General features: G+C 43.3%; 2 protein-coding genes across 2 annotated transcripts in view; both read left to right on the top strand.

Annotated features, from left to right (window-relative positions):
- Nucleotides 1-8620, top strand: part of LOC306936283 (trinucleotide repeat-containing gene 6B protein-like) — a 35699-nt gene extending 27079 nt beyond the window's left edge. The window contains exons 18-22 of the mRNA XM_079519772.1: nucleotides 138-230; nucleotides 453-686; nucleotides 1059-1129; nucleotides 5884-6023; nucleotides 6489-8620. Of these exons, the coding sequence (XP_079375898.1) occupies nucleotides 138-230; nucleotides 453-686; nucleotides 1059-1129; nucleotides 5884-6023; nucleotides 6489-7080 (1130 nt within the window). The 3' untranslated portion in view covers nucleotides 7081-8620. The remainder of the gene's footprint in view (nucleotides 1-137; nucleotides 231-452; nucleotides 687-1058; nucleotides 1130-5883; nucleotides 6024-6488) is intronic.
- A 4036-nt stretch (nucleotides 8621-12656) lies between these two features.
- LOC306936460 (microfibril-associated glycoprotein 4-like) lies at nucleotides 12657-13765 on the top strand. The gene has a single exon (XM_079519954.1). It carries the CDS (start codon nucleotides 12786-12788, stop codon nucleotides 13494-13496), a length of 711 nt encoding a protein of 236 aa, XP_079376080.1. The 5' UTR covers nucleotides 12657-12785; the 3' UTR covers nucleotides 13497-13765.
- Nucleotides 13766-19842: the final 6077 nt, after the last annotated feature.

Here is a 19842-nt window from a genome sequence, read left to right as displayed (position 1 = left end):
AGGTTTATCTATCGAGCACTGATCCACTTCCGGTTGCTGGAGCGGACAGCCGTAGCCGTCGTTGCCTAAAGTCCCTAATACGATACTTTATGAAGTGGCGTGCTTTATATTGTTATAATCTGCGTCGTTGTCTCCAGGGCCAAACCCCTCCCTCAACACCTCGCTGCCTTCACCTGGTGCCTGGCCCTACAGTGCCTCAGACGGACCCCTTGGCAATGCACACAGCACAGGTACCTTTCTTGGCTTCACATTTCTCCCTCTCTCTCTCTTGCCGTTCCATCTCCTTCTCTGCATTTCTTCATGCTATCGTCGCCTTTTATAGTTCTTTTTACTTGGAACACAAAGCTGTGCTTTGCTGGAGCTAATATGAGTTGGCCATCATGTCCTTCCCGCTCCCCTTTTCTGTGTTTATCCAAACCTGCCTCGCCCCCACCTCCCCATTTCCTCTTCAGCAAAATACTCGGAGTACAAAACCAGCTGGCCCCCAGAGCCCATCGGACACAACAAGATGTGGAAGACCAATCGCAACAGCTCCCAGCTGCCACGCCCCCCTCCTGGCTTAACCAGTCAGAAGCAGGCCTCGCCTTCCCCATGGGGCGGTGGAGGCCAACGAGTGGCCAGAGGAGGAGGAGGAGGAGGAGGTTGGGGAGGGGGTGGGGCTAGCCAAGACTCCAGATTTGGGCCAGGTACTGTTTATAACTTCTGGAAAAGATTTAACCATTTCATAACCGGTTTGTGCCAAATATGTAGACTCACAAGTCTGTTTCTAAATGCATTACTCTAATGAGAGACTTGTTGACGATCTCAAAGCTTGCTAAATCCAAGTGGAAACGATTAAGAGTTAATTCCGCAACCAATTCAAGCCAACGTCTTTAGTGCTGTCCTTTTATATTGGCGGTTATGTGATTGGTTTTAAAAGCAGTGCGTGTAGGTTTTTTGCCACTGCTCGAAGTACTTTGGATTTAGAAGTCACTAGAGGTACTCATCTTTGTACTTGTCCTCACTAGGTGTGCCTCCTTTCATCTGTCTTAAATACATATATTTTTCCCTCTCCATAGGCGCCGCTTGGAGCGATGGTGTGGCCACCAGAAGCAGCTGCTGGTTGCTGCTAAGCAACCTGACCCCTCAGGTACAGAGCGAAGTGGGGGAATAGACAAATCTCTGCCGTACACAGCCAGGAAAATGGTGCGAGAGTGATGCATTAAAACAGAGACCTTAGGGGAAATATGTGCTCCAGCGCAGCCAATAACTGGTGTACCAGAGCTGCTGATTTTGGTCAAAGAAATAAATACATAGAATTAAACTTCTATCCACCTGAAGGTCAGAAGTTTGTATATTTTTCATACATTTATTATTTTACTTTTTCAAATTAAATGTTGGCGGATCAATTCCACTGTTGGTAAAAGTATTACATTTTTTTATTTTTTCAAATATGTATTTAAGACAAATCCTTGTCAAAACTTTAACGCCTGATTTCTTAGACTTTCAATTTTCTGAAAACCAATTCTGTAAGATGCAAAGATCCAAAAGTGGATCCAAATTAAGCAATCTATACTATAGCTTATTTTGTAACTTGAGTCCTTGTCCCCCATATGAAATGGAAAATGTAAAAACGCATTTTCACTCGTACACAATTGACTGCATTCGGTCACATCATCATTTATCGACCGCGGTCCAGATCATGGATTTCACAATGCCACCCCAGACTTCCCTGCTTACTGATGCATGTGTCCCTAGCGATGACATCAGGGAACGACAGTTTTCTACCTCTGGTCTGCTTTGAGGCAGGACTCCAGAGAAGAAGGGAAGATATAACCTCATTGTCAGCTCTGTAGCAGTGGCCGGCAAACTGTGTTCTTCTGGATCGGACTAGTGAAGAAACACGGGGAAGGTTGCCGTATATTCGGTCACATGAGTGTCCCCACTGGTGAACGTATGAGCTGGAAGGACAGTGAAGCCGTTGAGAGGGTGAAATAGTGACAGGAGAGCAATGCCGTTGAAGGCAATTAAAGAGTTTTAATGTTCTCGTCGTGACCTATCGGTGGAGCCGAATTTACAGCAGCCATAAAATAAAATGGCCGCCCAGACAGATCGGCCTGGGGTTTGAATTTCAAACGTGCTAAAAACCAGGGTTCTCATTCATCAGCATTCCCCTTCAGTCTATCTTATGCAAATGGGTCAGAATCATGCGTGACCCAGCCGTAATTGGATTGTGAAGGTGGATGATCCCTTTAATCAATTAGGGACCGCGCGAGTGACTCTGGCATGGAAAAATATAGGATGGAAAATGGTTAATTAATTGTGAAGACTAGACAGTTTTTCCTCCCACTTCCACTCTGTCATTACAGTAATACACTTGAGCTTCATTTCAGTGTGTACACGCACACACCCTGCCACTGTGGTGGTTATGAAAATCTGTGAGTAAATGTTCCATCTCACTACATGCTTAATTGACACACGCCTCTTCGTCCACATAAGCACTCATGCATATAGCTGGGCAGATAACATGCAAATTACAGGTGAATCGTTCACTTGCGGATACAAGCACCAAAATTGGTACACATACTCCTTAGGGATTGCTCTTTTGATAAAACCATTGTGCCAAATAAAATTTCAATATGGCGGCCATTTTTCAAGATGGCCGCCATTGAATATACAGTAATATTGCATTTCGCAATAAATTCCCATAGACTTGTCCTATTTGAATGATCTTGGTGTCAAATCATACATTGTTCACTATGTAGACCCATGGACCCATGGACTTACTCACTGGCTTCCTTGTACAATATATCAGTCCCGGAATCCTAATATTCTGCTAAATTAGAGGTTTGTGTTATGCCTGACTCGGGTAAAATGGATGGTAGTGTATAACTTAATATTGTTAGAGGTTTAGTGTGTGTGTGTGTGTGTGGTGGTGGTGGTGGTGGTGGTGGTGGTGGTGGGGGGGGGGTGGTATCTCACCAGATCTGATGGTCTCCACAAGATATGTGACTAGCTCTGAGAATTCCTGTAGGTGGGCAACTGGGCATCCTCTTCGGTTGAATGTTCCTCTTCCAGTCTCTTTGTGGTTGTGAGGTACGACCTCTCTCTATTGTACAGGTCTGCCAAGCATGCAGCATGGTATTGGTACAATCCTTTCTATATTAATATGTTAGATTCATGTTAATGTTTCAGACATTTAACCATTTAAACCCTCAAAACTTGACATTCAGCTCTGTAGTCTTGGGTCTTCTCTTTTTTTCCCTTGACACCTTGACACCAAACCTCTTTGCTGAAAATAGGCAACATGCTCACAACATGTCGCAGCGCGAAGCGTTGAGAGCTTGTAGATTGGCTATATTTTTGGCGAATGTTCTCCCCCAGAATAGGGATGCTATAGGGTTCAAGAGGTTAATGGTATTAAAAACATTGTTTATATATATATATTATCATAAAAATCTTAGTGTGTTGCCAATTACGGCCCCAGACACATTGAGAACCACTTTCCGTCCTAAGCCACACAAACACATACACTTTAATTAACTTTGATACTTCCTCGAACATCATTCATTCTTCCTGGCAAGAGACTGAAAATATGTTTCCCAAGTGAAGATTCCCATGACTTCACCATTGTGAAACCTCCACCATTGTTACATTCCATTATAGTTTTGCGTTTCTTCCGTATACCAACAACTCAATGTGGCTTATAATGATGGCACAAGGATGTCACGATGCAGCAGTACAAGCCAATAAGTTTTTGTGTGTGTGTGTGTGTGTGTGTGTGTGTGTGTGTGTGTGTGTGTGTGTGTGTGTGTGTGTGTGTGTGTGTGTGTGTGTGTGTGTGTGTGTGTGTGTGTGTGTGTGTGTGTGTGTGTGTGTGTGTGTGTGTGTGTGTGTGTGTGTGTGTGTGTGTGTGTGTGTGTGTGTGTGTGTGTGTGTGTGTGTGTGTGTGTGTGCAAGACGAGCAGGGTTTCAACAACATCACTTCATCATCCTACAATGAGAGCATGGATATTTCAATTACCTAAAACAATGAATGAGACTTATCTCTGCCAGTCTCTTTTCCAACAAAGATAAAGAACTTTATTGTCCATTAAATTTACATAAAACATAAAATGCATCAACACCCAGCTGTTCCAGGCACTGGGCGTACAGGTGAACCATGTCTGCAAGTCGGAGGACTGAAGGACCCTCACCAGATCTGATGGTCTCCACTAGATATGTGACTAGCTCTGAGAATTCCTGTAGGTGGGCAACTGGGCATCCTCTTCGGTTGAATGTTCCTCTTCCAGTCTCTTTGTGGTTGTGAGGTACGACCTCTCTCTATTGTACAGGTCTGCCAAGCATGCAGCATGGTATTGGAGCAATAACATCTCCACCACTGAGTCTTGCAAGAAGTTTTCCGTCATTTAAAGTTTGGGCACATTCATTAACTCTCTTATTGAGATTCATCGTCATAGCTTTCTTGTGAGTTCAGAGTATGCGTCACATCTGAAACATCTTTGGCTTTTAATGCTGGTTCTACTCCACTTGGTTTGGAATTCCACTGGGTGATCACTCTCTGCTTTTCGTTTTGTGGTTCTCACTCTCTCCAGTTTCGTGTTGTTGAACATAATGCGACAACCTTCGTGATATTGCGCCTTGTTCCTCCTCAGAGTTTATTCAATGTCACCACCAGGGGAATATTAGTTGTTGTTGTGATTGTCTTGCATGTGGTGATGAGAGCTCATACTATTCTTCTCTTTGCAAAGACAACACTTGCTCCAGTCAGTCTTGAATTTAGGCGGTCCTGGGTCCATATTAGACATCTTGGTGAATGGTAATCAAGGTATCACAGTATGATCATTATCTGTATTCACTGAAGAGGGATTATCCTTTTACCGCCATCATGCACAATAAGGTATGGGATACGACTAGGTTCGACAATAAAATCTACACCTAGCCCATCCAGTATAATTTAAGTCCCGTGCGATCTGTACACCATGTTGGTAAGACCATGAATAAGTCATGTATAGCCCCCTTACCATTGGCTCGGCTCTCCCGTGCTGGTACCCTGTCAATTCAGGCACGGTTGTCTAACTGAACATCATACATGGTACACTACATGTAATCTAGCTAAAAGATGCAGGGCTTATTAGACAACATTTGGGACACTGAAGTCATTATTTAGCTACACCCAACAAATTACTCAGCTGATACTGAACCCCATGCTGAGTTTCACAGGAGCGGTGCCACCAGTGTGCCCTGGCTGTACGTTGACTACCCCCCCCCCCCCCCCCCCCCCCCCCACACACACACACACACACACACACACACACACACACACACACACACACACACACACACACTAAACCTCCAACAATATTAAGTTATACACTACCATCCATTTTACCTGAGTCATACATAACACAAACCTCTAATTTAGCAGAATATTAGGATTCCGGGACTGATATATTGTTACAAGGAAGCCAGTGAGTAAGTCCATGGGTCCAAATTTGGATTCTACATAGTGAACAATGTATGATTTGACACCAAGACCATTCAAATAGCACAAGTCTATGGGATTTTATTGCGAAATGCAATATTACTGTATTTTCAATGGCGGCCATCTTGAAAAATGGCCGCCATATTGAAATTTTATTTGGCACAATGGTTTTATCAAAAGAGCAATCCCTAAGGAGTATGTGTACCAATTTTGGTGCTTGTATCCGCAAGTGAACGATTATTTCCGCTATCTGCCCCGCTAATAAACTTCCAGACTACCTGACCTTTCGCTGGCCCTGTCAATTAATGGCCCGATGCTATGGACAATTAATATTCAGAACTCGTGCGCACATCCATCCATCCATGCAGGCAAAGCAAAGTTGCACCTAACCTGAGTCCAGCTTTTCTCTTTCACTTCAGATCGATGGATCCACACTGAGGACTATCTGCATGCAGCATGGTCCCCTGTTGACCTTTCACCTTGGCCTGACCCAGGGCAGCGCTCTGATTCGCTACAGCAGCCGACAGGAAGCAGCCAAGGCCCAGGGTGCACTGCACATGTAGGTTAACCCATCTTTTTAACTTTTTATTCTTAATGGTTGGCAGCAAAGTAAACTAGGATGCAAAATGACAACTTGGTGGAGACCGTCATCACACCTTGTATGGTCTGGTTAATACACAGTCTAGGGGCTCCATCTTGTGTCACACTTATCCCTTATCCCTAAACTTATTTGCCATTTTTAAAATAGTTCAACTAGCCGATCTACATCGAGACGAGAGCTTGTAGATCAGCTATTTGAACTATTTTAAAAGGTGTTTTTAAATGGTAAAGATGGCAAATAATTTTAGGGATATGGGTTAAGGGGTGGCGCAAGATATAGCCCTATGTCTACATTGTTCAGCTGCCATAATGCACATGCCATGATGCTACGATTTGATTTTCAAATTTTATTCCATTTTCCATTTTATTCCAATGCATTAAATATCACTTTCTTTATTTTTATTTTTTTTTAACTTTCTGTCAGGTGCGTTCTGGGCAACACCACAATCCTGGCGGAGTTTGTGAGTGAAGAGGAAGTCGCTCGCTATTTTGCACATTCCCAGGCTGGAGGGGCGGAGGGGGCCAGCAGCGCAGGAGGGGTAGTGGCCAGTGGGACTCAGGGGTCGTCTGCAACGGGCACTGCTGTGGCCAGCAGTGGAGGCAGCTCCCCGGGAAGTGAGCGGGGCGGATCTGGGACAACTACCGGGGGGAATGGAAACGGCAATGGTGGTGGTGGAGGAGGAGGAGGAGGGGCCGTGGGGTCGTCCTCGAGCACCGGCTGGCAGAGTTTGGACGGTACAGGCAGTTCCTCGGACACCTCTTCGGCCCAAGGACCCGGGCTGGGCATATTCACTCAATGGAGCACCAACGGAGCAGGGGAAGGAGTTGGAAGTGCGGGGGCAGGAGGTGTCGGGGGAGTGGAGCCCGGGAGGTCCGGGCTGTGGGGAGGGGTGACTGCGGGGTACCCCAGCAGCAGCCTGTGGGGGGCACCCCAACTGGAGGAGAGGCACCAAATGGACAGCCCTGCTGCTCTGTTGCCTGGTGACCTGCTGGGTGGAGGGACTGATTCCATCTAAAAAGAACCCCCTTCATTTCTAAGTATAGGTTTAGACACACTGACACAACATACACTGGGAAACACGTGTACTTACTTACTATAGCACATACACAACACAAACATCCACACATTTACATGGTATGCATATTAATGTACTACACACACAACACACACGCATCATATACATAATGTGCACACACACACACACACACACACATTGCAGAAATGTGACATGCTTACACACATTCTCGTGGCCAGACTTAAGCTATTATATAAACAAAATGCAGGGACTGTTAGATGTGTATACGGCCTTTTTCCACAGATGAAGATTTCAACTGCTTAGACTTGAACCTGAAAAAAAAAAAGAAAGAAAGAATGAGAAGTTGGTCGGTCTGAAAGACTTTGACTCGACTGGATTGCAAATGTGCTTAGTAAAAAAAATGAAAAAATTAAAAATAGGGGGACTTTTCTCAACAGATTTACATACACATGCACACACCAAATTCAGACGAGCCTTTAGACAAGGTGGGCACTGTAAACAACATTACCTGCATCGTATAAACTTAAAAAACTACTACATGATGTGAGGTGATCGTGCAGTTTCCATTCATGTCCCTTAACATTAAAAGAGACTGAATCCAAACACATGCAAAACAACACTGCTCCGATTGACGACAGAACTGTATCTTACTGTGTATGTTTAAAGTTTGTCTTTCCGTTTGTACGTATGGTTGTTTTATTGTTTTTCAAACAGTGGAAATTGAAAAATGTTTTTTTTTTCTCTTCAAAATGCTGACCTCTTACTGTTGTATCTCTCTCCCACTCTCTCTCTCCTCTCTATCTTATCTCAATCACGTTTGTTACTGTTTTGCGATGATAATTGTTGAATTGCTGGCAGTTTGAGGCTACGTTGCATTTCTCCACGTGTGTGTGGGATACTGGGCACAGTACGACATGCACCCGATGTGAACGTGTGTATGAGTGAGAATGAGACCAAGTTAGTGGATAAACAAACCACCGCCGCCGTGTGTGTGTGAGAATGATCATTTTATGTGCGCATGTTACTGCCTGTCGTAAGTGTGAGCGAGGCTGCTTACTTATACAGAAGGTCTATACAAAAACATGTTTTTGAGTGCATTCGGTATACTGCTGACTGTGTGTTCAAGAAATATTGGCACTAATGCTTTTTTTTTTTCTCATTTTAAGTTGTGTGTTTTTTAGCAAACTTGTCTTTTTTATCGTCCGACTTGCAATAAGATGAAAAAAGAACATTTTAATGACACAAAGAGCTGAAGGCATACGTGTTTGAGGAAAAGGACATGCCAAATCTTATCAAACTGTGTGGATTGGGTGGGAGGGATCGGGCGGGGTTGTTTACAGATGCATAATAAGAGTTACCGTACGTTTTTATGTTTTGTTGTTGTGTATTCGTTTTAAATTAAGACAGGCTTTAACACTCCTGTTCAGTGTTTTTCGTTTTGAGATTTTACAAAGGAAAAAATTTATTTAAACAAATGAGAACAAGATTAATAATAAAGATGAAAGTATTGGCTTCTAAATGTGTTGGCGTGTTATGTAATATGAAACCTTAATCGGTGGACTGAACAAGCAACTTAAACGACTTGGTTGAACTACCATCATGCACAAAAATACACAGGGTAATGCAAACTGGTGTGAGTTGATCAGTTTTAATAGTGAACCAGTTTAGGCCGTTTTACTTTCGGTATGTTTTTGCTTAGAACGTACTTGATGTGAAATGTCTGTGCATGATGTGAAATGGCATGTTTTTAACGTCTAGAGGGGTGGACCACATACACAGACAACATTAAGTTTGTGTAGTGACCATCTGTCTAAAGGGTTTTCAGCAGGGGGTCCTCAAGTGATATTTATAACCTTGCATCCAACCGTGTCAACTCCGGGAGTGCTTGAGGGCTAAAACACCCACTGACACAATACTGCCAAATTGCACCCACTGACTGAAGGCAGGTGTTCACAGAACAGGTGTTCAAATGCTAATACGGTGGCTTTGTTCCAGTGACCGCACGGGGGGGGGGGGGGGGGGGGGGGGCACCCACTGCCGCCATAAGAACTTTCCGCCACTGCCTCACCAGGCTTTCCACAGTTATTACAGGTGGGCCTCAATTATTGTGTGATTTGTTCTTACACTACAAATGCATTAGTGCTGTGAGTGAAACTAATCAATGAAGCCATCAAAGCTTTTAGTGACAATTAAACAACCAATCGACTACAGTTGTACAGTAGCGTATTGATTGAAAACGTAGAGTTTGTAGAATAATAAGCACAAGACTGTACAGTTCAACAATACAAGGTCTGCTAAAAGAATTAAAAAACCCAAGAAAGCACTAGGCTTGTTTCCATTAGGGTCCTCTATTTTCAATTAATCAGAAAATGCTCATCAGTAGCCTATATGTGGGGTCCCTGCTTTGTGTCTCAACACTGCTAAGGACTAAGGAGTCATTCCTTGGCCTTGGATGGAATGATATCGCTATTAGGACTAAGGACTAAGGAGTCATTCCTTGGCCTTGGATGGAATGATATCGCTATTAGCCGGGGAGCCACAGGACCTGTGATGTCATGCCGCACTTTTTATTTGTGTTTTTTGACTTTTTTTCTATTCATTTGGTCATTAAGGTCCACAGAATGAGAGGCCTGCTCTGCTGGAAACATCGCGAATACCGCGTATACCACACAATACTGTAGAGCGGCCGAAATGAGTTTTCTTCGACGGGTGGCTGGCATCTCCCTTAGAGATAGGGTGAGAAGTTCAGTCACACGAGAGAGACTCGGAGTAGAACCGCTGCTCCTTCGCCTGGAAAGGAGCCAGCTTAGGTGGTTCGGGCATCTGGTGAGGATGCCTCCCGGGCGTCTCCCTAGGGAGGTCCTCGACGCACGTCCCACTGGGAGGAGACCCCGGGGCAGACCAAGGCGCAGTTGGAGGAAACACATCATCGACTCACTGGCCTTGGAACGTCTCAGAATCCCCCAGGAGGAAGTCACTAATGTTGCTCTGGAGAGGGAAGTCTGGACCACTCTGGTGGAGCTGTTGCCCCCGCGACCCGACTACGGATAAGCGGTTGAAGATGGATTGATGGATGGATGGACCCCCAGAATTATCCCAGTTCAGTTTTCTCTTTGACCAACAGCAATGTAATGATGCTCAGGTGCGGTGGGTCTAAATTTCTCAAAAAGATCTGCTCAGCCTATCTGATATGATAAATGGTAGAGAGAGAGAGGGAGAGGGAGAGGGAGCTGTGCATTAATTTGATGCACTTCAATAACAATAGCTGCAATCGCAGGAAGGCCAAGAGTAGATTGCTCACATTGCCACACTGCAGGAACAGTATTTTCTAGTTAATAGTTGTTATTGACAACACATTGTGAGCTTGTAGATTGGCTATTTTAACTATTCAAATATGTTTTTCAAAAATGTGTGTGTGTGTGTGTGTGTGTGTGTGTGTGTGTGTGTGTGTGTGTGTGTGTGTGTGTGTGTGCGTGCGTGCATGCATGCGTGCGTGCGCACACACGCTGTGGCTCCATACTGTATGAATCCATAATGTACATTCATATTATTCATTCAGTGCATAGATAGATGATAGAATATCACAGTTCCCTCTCGAATAGATGTCAGCTCCACCACCGTGCTGCTGTACTGATAGACAGGATCCATGTACTGTTACACTCACTGTATTTAACACTGTTCTACAGCTAGACTCTCTCTCTCTCTCTCTCTCTCTCTCTCTCTCTCTCTCTGTCTCTCTCTCTCTCTGGGTAGTGATTTGAATGTAATTATTTTCAAATTAAAATTATAAAGATTAAATGAAGGAAAGGAAAAGAGAAACATCCAAAACAAATGCCTTCAAATGGAAAACAGTCTCCTCCCTCCTGGTCCTTTTTGGTACGCAGAGCGAGGGCAGAACCGTTCTCATTCACCCAAAGGAATTATCCTTGTTACCTTTCTAAGTGAAACCTTAGTAGTTAACAAAAATAGTACTGTCACTTTAAGACCATTTGAAAAAGCAAACAATGTAAATAGACCTCAATAGACCCAAATAGTAATTTAGAGGACTCTGAAATGAATAGACACGACACCAACACATGAAGGAACTAGAAAAAGTGCCCTTCTGGGCACAGGTCTCCACCAGGAGGATAGGAGTGTGTGTGTGTGTGTGTGTGATGTTTGGCAAAATGTTTAGGAGCAATATAAACGTGTGTGTGTGTGTGTGTGTGTAATGGACCCCCTCTAAAATGAGAAGCTGCATCTCAAAGGGCTAAATGACCTCAATGTGATCTACCTGTACACACAATGAATCACAACGCAACACGATGAGCTGTCAATTATGGTCCCTGTCTGTCACTGAATCCTCTGTCGGTTCACATTCCAAACACAGCAGAGAGTTTCCAGTAAGGACGTTTTTTAAATATATATATATATTAAGTTCCACGGCAACACAACATGTTTACTATATTTAAAAAACTTCCTTACTGGAAACTCTCTGCTGTGTTTGGAATGTGAACCGACAGAGGATTCCTATCACTATAGTCTATGGGGACAGTGTCTCAGGGAGCAGTCAGGGGTCACTATGGGGACAGTGTCTCAGGGAGCAGTCAGGGGTCACTATGGGGACAGTGTCTCAGGGAGCAGTCAGGGGTCACTATGGGGACAGTGTCTCAGGGAGCAGTCAGGGGTCACTATAGTCTATGGGGACAGTGTCTCAGGGAGCAGTCAGGGGTCTCTATGGGGACAGTGTCTCAGGGAGCAGTCAGGGGTCAAGTGTCTTGCTCAGGGACACTTTGAGACATTGCTGAATAGAAGCCTGGAATTGAACCTGAGACCTCTGGGTTCTGCATGTAAAAGTGTCTTGAGACGACTTGTTGTGATTTGACACTTAATTACAAATCAAATCAAATCAAATCAAATCAAATCAAATCAAATCAAATCAAACTTTATTTATATAGCATATTTAAAACAACAGAAGCTGACCAAAGTGCTGTACAGGTAAAAACAAACAGAACATCAACAGCGCCCATCAGCGCACAGACAAGTAAGGACATCATAAAACTCATATTTTAAGACAATCAAGTGCAATTAAAAATCCAAGGGAAAAAGGTGAGTTTTCAATAAGGATCTGAACACCTCAATGGACTGGGCAGATCGGATAGGGAAAGGTAGATTGTTCCAGAGCGCGGGGGTGGCTGAGGCGAAGGCACGGTCACCCCTGGTCCGTTTTGTTGTTTCAAGTACACTTAGTAGTGATCAGCAGACCTCAGAGACCTGGCTGGAATGTAAGGCTGCAGAATCTGGGTTGAACTGGGTTCCAAGGCGGGCTCTCTCATCACTAAACTTTGGCCGCACCTTGTGCCACACAAGTTGTTTTGAATGGTGTGTGTGTGTGTGTGTGTGTGTGTGTGTGTGTGTGTGTGTGTGTGTGTGTGTGTGTGTGTGTGTGTGTGTGTGTGTGTGTGTGTGTGTGTGTGTGTGTGCGCGCGCGTGCACGTGGGCGTGCGTGCTGGCAGCCACACTGGTCATACCTGGTGCAGAATGTTGTGCGATCTCTTTAGTGTCCATACGTCATCATCCTTATAAAAGAAGGTCCTTAATCTCAGACTGCATTGAACCTTCTACTGCAGCTGAACATACACTGACGCAGCACACTCACAAGTCCTTTGATCTGAACAACAAGGTGCAACTTTAAATACTTCAAGATGCTACTTGTTGTTGTTGCAGTTCTGTTTCTGGCTGTAACAGTCCACTCTGCTCCTCGTTGTGATCTCAACCTGGTTCTGGACTGTGATGAAATCTACAACGTCTCCAAACAGAGTGGAGTGTACTCCATCTACCCCACCACTGCACCGGTCAAGGTCTACTGTGACATGGACACAGACGGAGGGAAGTGGACCGTCATCCAGAGAAGAGTGGACGGCACGCTGAACTTCTACAGACCCTGGGCTCAGTACCAAGCTGGGTTTGGAGACGCATCAGGCGAGTACTGGCTGGGACTGGAGAACATGCATCTCCTCACCAACGACAGAGAGTATCAGCTGAGGGTGGACATGGAGGACTTTGAGGGAAACACGGCGTCTGCCTCTTACTCCTCTTTCTCCGTGGGTTCTGAGGCTGACGGCTACAAGCTGCAGGTTGCTGGCTTCAGTGACGGAGGAGCAGGAGACTCACTGACCTATCACAGTGGTGCGAAATTCTCAACCTTTGACAAAGATCAGGACACCCATGGCCAGAACTGTGCAATTCTGTTTTACGGGGCATTTTGGTACAAGTCTTGTACCGTTGCTAACATCAATGGCGTTTACCTGTGGGGACCGACGCCTCATGCACATACGGGTGTAGTCTGGAGGCACTGGAAGGGTGCATCGTACTCCTTAAAGGCTGTGGCGATGAAGATCAGACGTGTTCCTTAAACATGTTTAGGTTCACATGCATGCATCTTTGAAAAGCACAGCCGTGGTATAAAAGGCATAATGCTTAGCCATGCGCTTCATCTTTTTGTTTGTTTCTCTCTCTTTGGGACTGTTTAATCCTAAACTCATACAGTATATATCTGTAGTGTATCTCATATTATTACAGTGGTGTCAGGACTCTTATTCTTACCTAAATATATAATCCAAGATGTTGTAAACATACAGTATTGTTTCACCACCATTATTGTTGAATAAAGAAATGCATGCAAAGACAAGTATGTGGTATCACTTTTTTTAATCGTTTCTCTATAATGCATTATGGTCATATTTACAATCCATGCTGAAGGATTCGTACCACTTGTCAAAAATGTTCATAATGATGCATAACAACTTATAACAAGGTTCACGAAGTATTATTGTCACGGTACCAAGAACTGGCGGACCCAAATGCAGACACAGACAGTTCAAGGGTGTTTATTTAAACAAACTGGCAGGCAGGCAGAGCAGGGCAAGATGCAAACAGGCAGGTCAGTGCATGGGCTGGCAGGCAGGCAGGCAGGCAGGCAGGAGGCAGGCAGGAGGCAGGCAAGAGGCGTGGTCTGAGGAGGAGGAGAGGAGAGCGGTGAGTATAGGCAGAATGCAAACTAAAGCACTAGAAAACACGAGGAAAACTGAAGTTCACTGGGAACAAACACTGGTATACACACTCAAAATGATTTAAAATGCATGCATACATGTGAATAATTATTAATCTTAACACAGAATGCATTTCCATACGAGTATGAAGAGAGCATTAACTGAATGTTGTCTCTATATGCAGTGGTCTCCTATGCGCACGCACACGCACACGCAAGCTATAGTCAAGATATAAGATTGGCAGAAACAAAGACAGTGTGAGACTCCTCCTTCTGTGGGTCCCAGCAGAAGCCAATCATATCATGGGAGTCGCATACTTCATTTGCATAGGCTAAATCTAATCTACATGTCTATCAGTGTTGGCTTCTCAAAGTGGAGGTGGGGGTTGAGCATGTTTCTAGTATTGGGGGGAGGGGGTTCAATTAGAACAATTACAATTGAGGCATTTAGCAGACGCTCTTAATCCAGAGCGATTTACATTAAGCAATAACAAAAACATGGCATACATCACATATATAAAAAGTAGTTATCATGAATCGTGCGGAACTAAGAACGTAACAGTGGAGTATCTATGTAAACTATACATACTATACTATATTATATATTATACATGTGTACTATAAAGTGCTATGACTACATAAAATGCAATTCTAGAGCTGTCTACGTAACAAGCTATAAGTCTGTTTAAAATACCATCTAAGTCTACATAACGTGCTATCTAAGGGGCTAGGCTAGGGCAAGTGCTACGGGCCATGGTGGAGTCTGAATAGGTGGGTTTTCAGACTACGGCGGAAGATTGGGAGTGAGGCTGCAGTTCTGACTGTGATGGGAAGTGCATTCCATAGTAGGCCTACACAGTAAAATCCTCTCTGTTAATGTACCCATTTGTAACTCTAAGAGGGTGGAATTGTGTGACATTTTATATATTTTCCAGTGGTGTTAAGATGTGTAGGACTACTATGATTTTGTCACTCATACCATGTCAAACAAATGTAACACCATTAAAGGAGCACTCTGGGAGTTATCGATACTACAGTTTTAGTTTTAGGGTACATGTTTTAGGGTACAGTTTTAGGGTACAGTTTTAGTTTTAGGGTACATGTTCACATTGTTTTGCTCTCTCCGTACTGTTTCTCATACACCCATTCACATGCAGGCTATGTGTGTGAACTGTGAATGACCCATTTTAGCAGCAATTTGAGAAGTAATAATCACACATTTTGGGAAGGACATGCCATTGCTACTATGAAAGGAATGCAGAGCCATTTTATACAACAAGGCAATTCAATGTGCTTTACACAGAACATCAAATAGTGTACACTTTGCGAATAGACATGACCATGACATAATACAAAATACAGTCACACAAAAATAAGCATGTGTTTTAATTTTACACAGAGCACAATGATGACTTAATCATGAAATGTTTTGCAGCATGACACATTGCATCATAAAGCATCTACATCTAGGCCTATAGGTCTACCTGAGAAGTGTGTTGGGTACACCGTGTCTCCATAATCAAATATACAGATACAGTTGATTGAATATTTAAACACTATCTACTTATGAATCAGCTGCATCTTTAAGTTGTACGTTTGTAGCTATAACGGTCACCTATAATAGTCCATTAGCCTGTTAGCTGTCTGTTATTGCCATTGGTTTCAGTAAGTTATTTGTCCAAAATGAATCAAGTTTTCCAACAGCTGGCATTCTGTCATTGGAAGTTGATAACTCCACCTGCATTCAACTGGAGTGTGTTTACTGCTGTCAGAAAACATTCTATTCATAGCAAAACGGATGACAAATCAAAGGTATAGTTTATGGTTTTGCGTCGACAGGAATGTCTACTAAATTGATTGTGAGTATTGTTGTTAATGCAACATAGTTGACAACATTTTAGAAGAAAAATGACAGAGGCAACACTGCTCTGACTGTAGACGGGTGATGTTTTGAGGTTATTACTAAAAAGGAGTGAACTGCTTTCATCTTAGATATTTTCATGACAGAAAAGCACATGTGTGTTAACTGGTCAGGTCTTTGTCACATTAAATAATCTACACAGTAGTTTGTTATAACTTGTTTGTTTTAATCAAGGAGAAAACACAAGTGGCGCAAGAGAGAAGAGGGCCTGTGTGTGTGTTGACTCTACATGGTTCTCATGTGGTGTTTAAGTCCAGCCCCTTCAGAGCATTCAGCATCACTCTGTGAGAGTGGCATCTCCCTTAGAGATAGGGTGAGAAGTTCAGTCACGCGGGAGAGACTCGGAGTAGAGCCTTCGCAGTGGTTCGGGCATCTGGTTAGGATGCCTCTCGGGCGTCTCCCTAGGGACGTCCTCGAGGCACGTCCCACTGGGAGGAGATACCCCGGGGCAGACCAAGGCGCAGATGGAGGGATTACATCAACTAACTGGCCTTGGAACATCTCGGGATCCCCCAGGAGGAAGTCACTAATGTTGCTCTGGAGAGGGAAGTCTGGAGCTCTCTGGTGGAGCTGTTGCCCCCGCGACCAGACTACGGATAAGCGGTTGAAGATAGATGGATGGATAAAGATGGCTATCATTCATAGTCTGTTATGATTCAAATTATAATTTAGTTTTTCTTTCTTTGGTGGTGAGTATGTAGGCTAGGACTGTTTTTTAAATCATCAAATGATCTTGCCGTGGGAGGCTGGCAAGAGTAAGTTTAAAAATATTTTGCAAATAATTTGAAAATGTTAGCTTTGTGCTTCTGTATTTTTCTTTTGTATATACAGTTATTAATTTTTGCCTACAATGAACATTGTGAAATTAATTTACTGTTTAAATGTAAATGAATGTGATTGCTTTTGGACCTGTAAATTACAACAAAACAATAACTAAGGCACTGGTGTGGTACTCCTGGTTTACCAGAACGGGGTTCAAGTCCCTGCAGTGCCTGCTCAATTTGTTGTATTTAGATTTTTTATTTTCTGCTCATTGTGTTTTTCATAGATGATAACCCCCAGGTTCTTTACTGTGTTTGTACTCCCTACAGTTAGGTTACCAAGTCTATTTAGTCCCTTATTACTTGCACAAGCAGAGCGTGCAAGTATTGTGGTCGTGCTGGCTTTTTTATGCGTATGCTTGGAGGTATATATACTAGATGTTGATGGTGACGTAATTAGGATATGTTTCAATGTCGGGTTATAACTGGCTGTCGATGGTGACGTAATTAGGATATGTTTCAGTGTCGGGTGAATTAAAGGTAATGTCTGTATGTATACGTAAATCTTTATTACGTCACCATCAAAAGCCAGTTATAACCCAGCATTGATACATATCTTAATTACGTCAGCCAGTTATGAACAGCCAGTTATAACCCGACTTTAGTATTTAATTTCAATGTTTTACAGAGAGGCTGAGATTTGACAGTTTGTAGTGGGCGACAGTACTTGCGCGCGCTGCTTGCACACTAGTAGGCCATTTATGGCTTGTGTGCAAGTAGGCACTCGACAGAGTGCAGTTCTAGTAGTGTGTCTGTATTTCTCTTCTCCTTCTGCCAACAATGGAAGATCTGGCTGAAAAGTGTTTCGGGTTCTCGCGAAACTTGGCAATATGGTAGAGGGCTATGCCAAACGGTGAGGATGTGAAACCCATGACCATTGGCCAAAGGGTGGTGCTATAGCACTGAACTGAAAATGCAAACTTTAAACGGGAAAAGCTCACAAACCGGTTGACCGTGAGCAATAAAACTTTGATACACGTGTCTCATCCCGTACAACTTTGTGTTTGCTTGTGTTGACGTTTGATCTCTGACCTTTTGGATCACCCGCCCTTTTGAATTGTATCTATCTCCTCCCGGGAGATAGATACAATTCTACACATGAACGATAGTCCATGGTTTGGGAGGGCATAGTATAGTATGTCGTTTTTCATGATTTTTGAGGATTTGAAAAAAAGATGAAAATCACGGAAATGTGACAGGCTATATTAAGGGTGGGTACTCGGGGACCCACGGTGCTTGGGTCCCCCTGGAAGTGCGCCCCGGAGTTCGTTGGGGACGCATAAGTCCATGGTTTCGGAATGCATACTACATTTTTCATGATTTCGGAGGATTTGAAAAAAAAGGTTAAATCACGGAAAAGCTATAGTCCATGGTCTCGGACCGCATACTACAGTAAATAACTCAGAAACTACAAAACATTTCAAAGTAAAAAGTTCCAGCATGTGTGCCCACAGTAAGCTGAATTATAAAAAGTGTGAATGGAGTTTCTAGGTGAAAGTGACTTTTTGACGTGCCATAGAGCTGCCATTGAGCCCCATTATAAATGTCTCAAATTTGAAAGCACTATATTTCTAAAACTATGAAACATTTCAAAGATTCCTTTTCAGGCAAACATGTCCACCATAAGATGAACCTAAATAGGTTTGAATGGGGTTTCTAGGTGTAAGTATGTAGGACTATAGTAGCATGCCAAAGTTTGTGCAATTGCCATTGAGAATGCATTGGGCGTTTAAGTTAAATAACTCAGAAACTACAAAACATTTCAAAGTAAAAAGTTCCAGCATGTGTGCCCACAGTAAGCTGAATTATAAAAAGTGTGAATGGAGTTTCTAGGTGAAAGTGACTTTTTGACGTGCCATACTGTAGACAACCAAAGGCAACATTTCCCAAATGTCATCATGCTTTAAGCATGTGACAATAACTGAGTACCACAGACGAAAAACAGTCTAAGTCCAAATTTCAGACTGACCCCTCCACGAAAAGGCCTTGTTGTCCTGAACCCTTATCTATCATTTATATATTATGGATCAATAGTGTGGACTTAGACTGTTATTCGTCTGTGGTACTCGTGACATGTCAAACTAGGGAGTTTTCATGATTCTGAATCCATTCCAAGCATTAGTTTGGCATGAAAAACACTCCTTGGCCTAAATTCGGCCATAGCCACTTGCCAAAATGTGCCCAAATGTGCTGACCTCATCACTTTTGTGCTGACCTCATCACATTTGTGATGACGGCTATGGCCGTTTTTAGGCCAAGGAGTGTTTTCCGTGCAAAACAAATGATTGGAATGGATTCAGAATCATGAAAACCCCCTAGTCACAATTGTCACATGCTACTTAAAGCATGATGAAATTTGGGAAATGTTGCCTTATATTGGTTGTTATGTCATATGCAGCCACTTGTGATTGTGATGGTCAAATTCAAATGACAATGACATGACTGTGGCTCTGACAATGCGTGACAGTCAGAGCCACAGAGTTACGACAACTCCGTTCACTTCTCCTACATAGCAAACTGTAACAAAGTCCTTGACCGGAAGTTGGCAGAATGCACTGGACTCAGGCAACAGCCTATCGCAGCTTTACTTATCTTAGTTAAATCCCTTTATTTTAGATCGTTTTTTTAATAGCACTATTATGTTGGTGAATCAGTGGACCATGCTTAAACACAACTCTTCTTTACTTTCAAAACTCAGAGTCAGAATAACAACGGTAAAAAGCAACATCATCTTCACACTGTTGTGTGTCAAGACTGAAGTAGTCGATTCCAGACAATCCCCCAATCATCACAAAGGCAACACAGGAATATGCAACGAACGAGCGCAGCACAATCAAACGGCTGTCAGTGAGACAACAACAAGCACAACATAAACATAAACATAGTTGTCACTGTACAATACTTTGTCGTGTTGTCATGTTGCACACATGCGTGCCACATTGCTTGATATTTGCACCGCCCTCGTTGAA

The sequence above is a fragment of the Electrona antarctica genome (assembly GCF_951216825.1).
Source record: "Electrona antarctica genome assembly, chromosome: 14".
Classification (NCBI taxonomy): Eukaryota; Metazoa; Chordata; class Actinopteri; order Myctophiformes; family Myctophidae; genus Electrona; species Electrona antarctica.
The sequence above is the reverse complement of the archived record's forward strand: the minus strand, read 5'-3'. Positions and strand labels throughout refer to the sequence as shown.

What these genes read in the sequence shown, in the direction of transcription:
- LOC306936460 (XM_079519954.1), top strand. Translation starts at nt 12,786, where the DNA reads ATGCTACTTGTTGTTGTTGCAGTTCTGTTTCTGGCTGTAACAGTCCAC.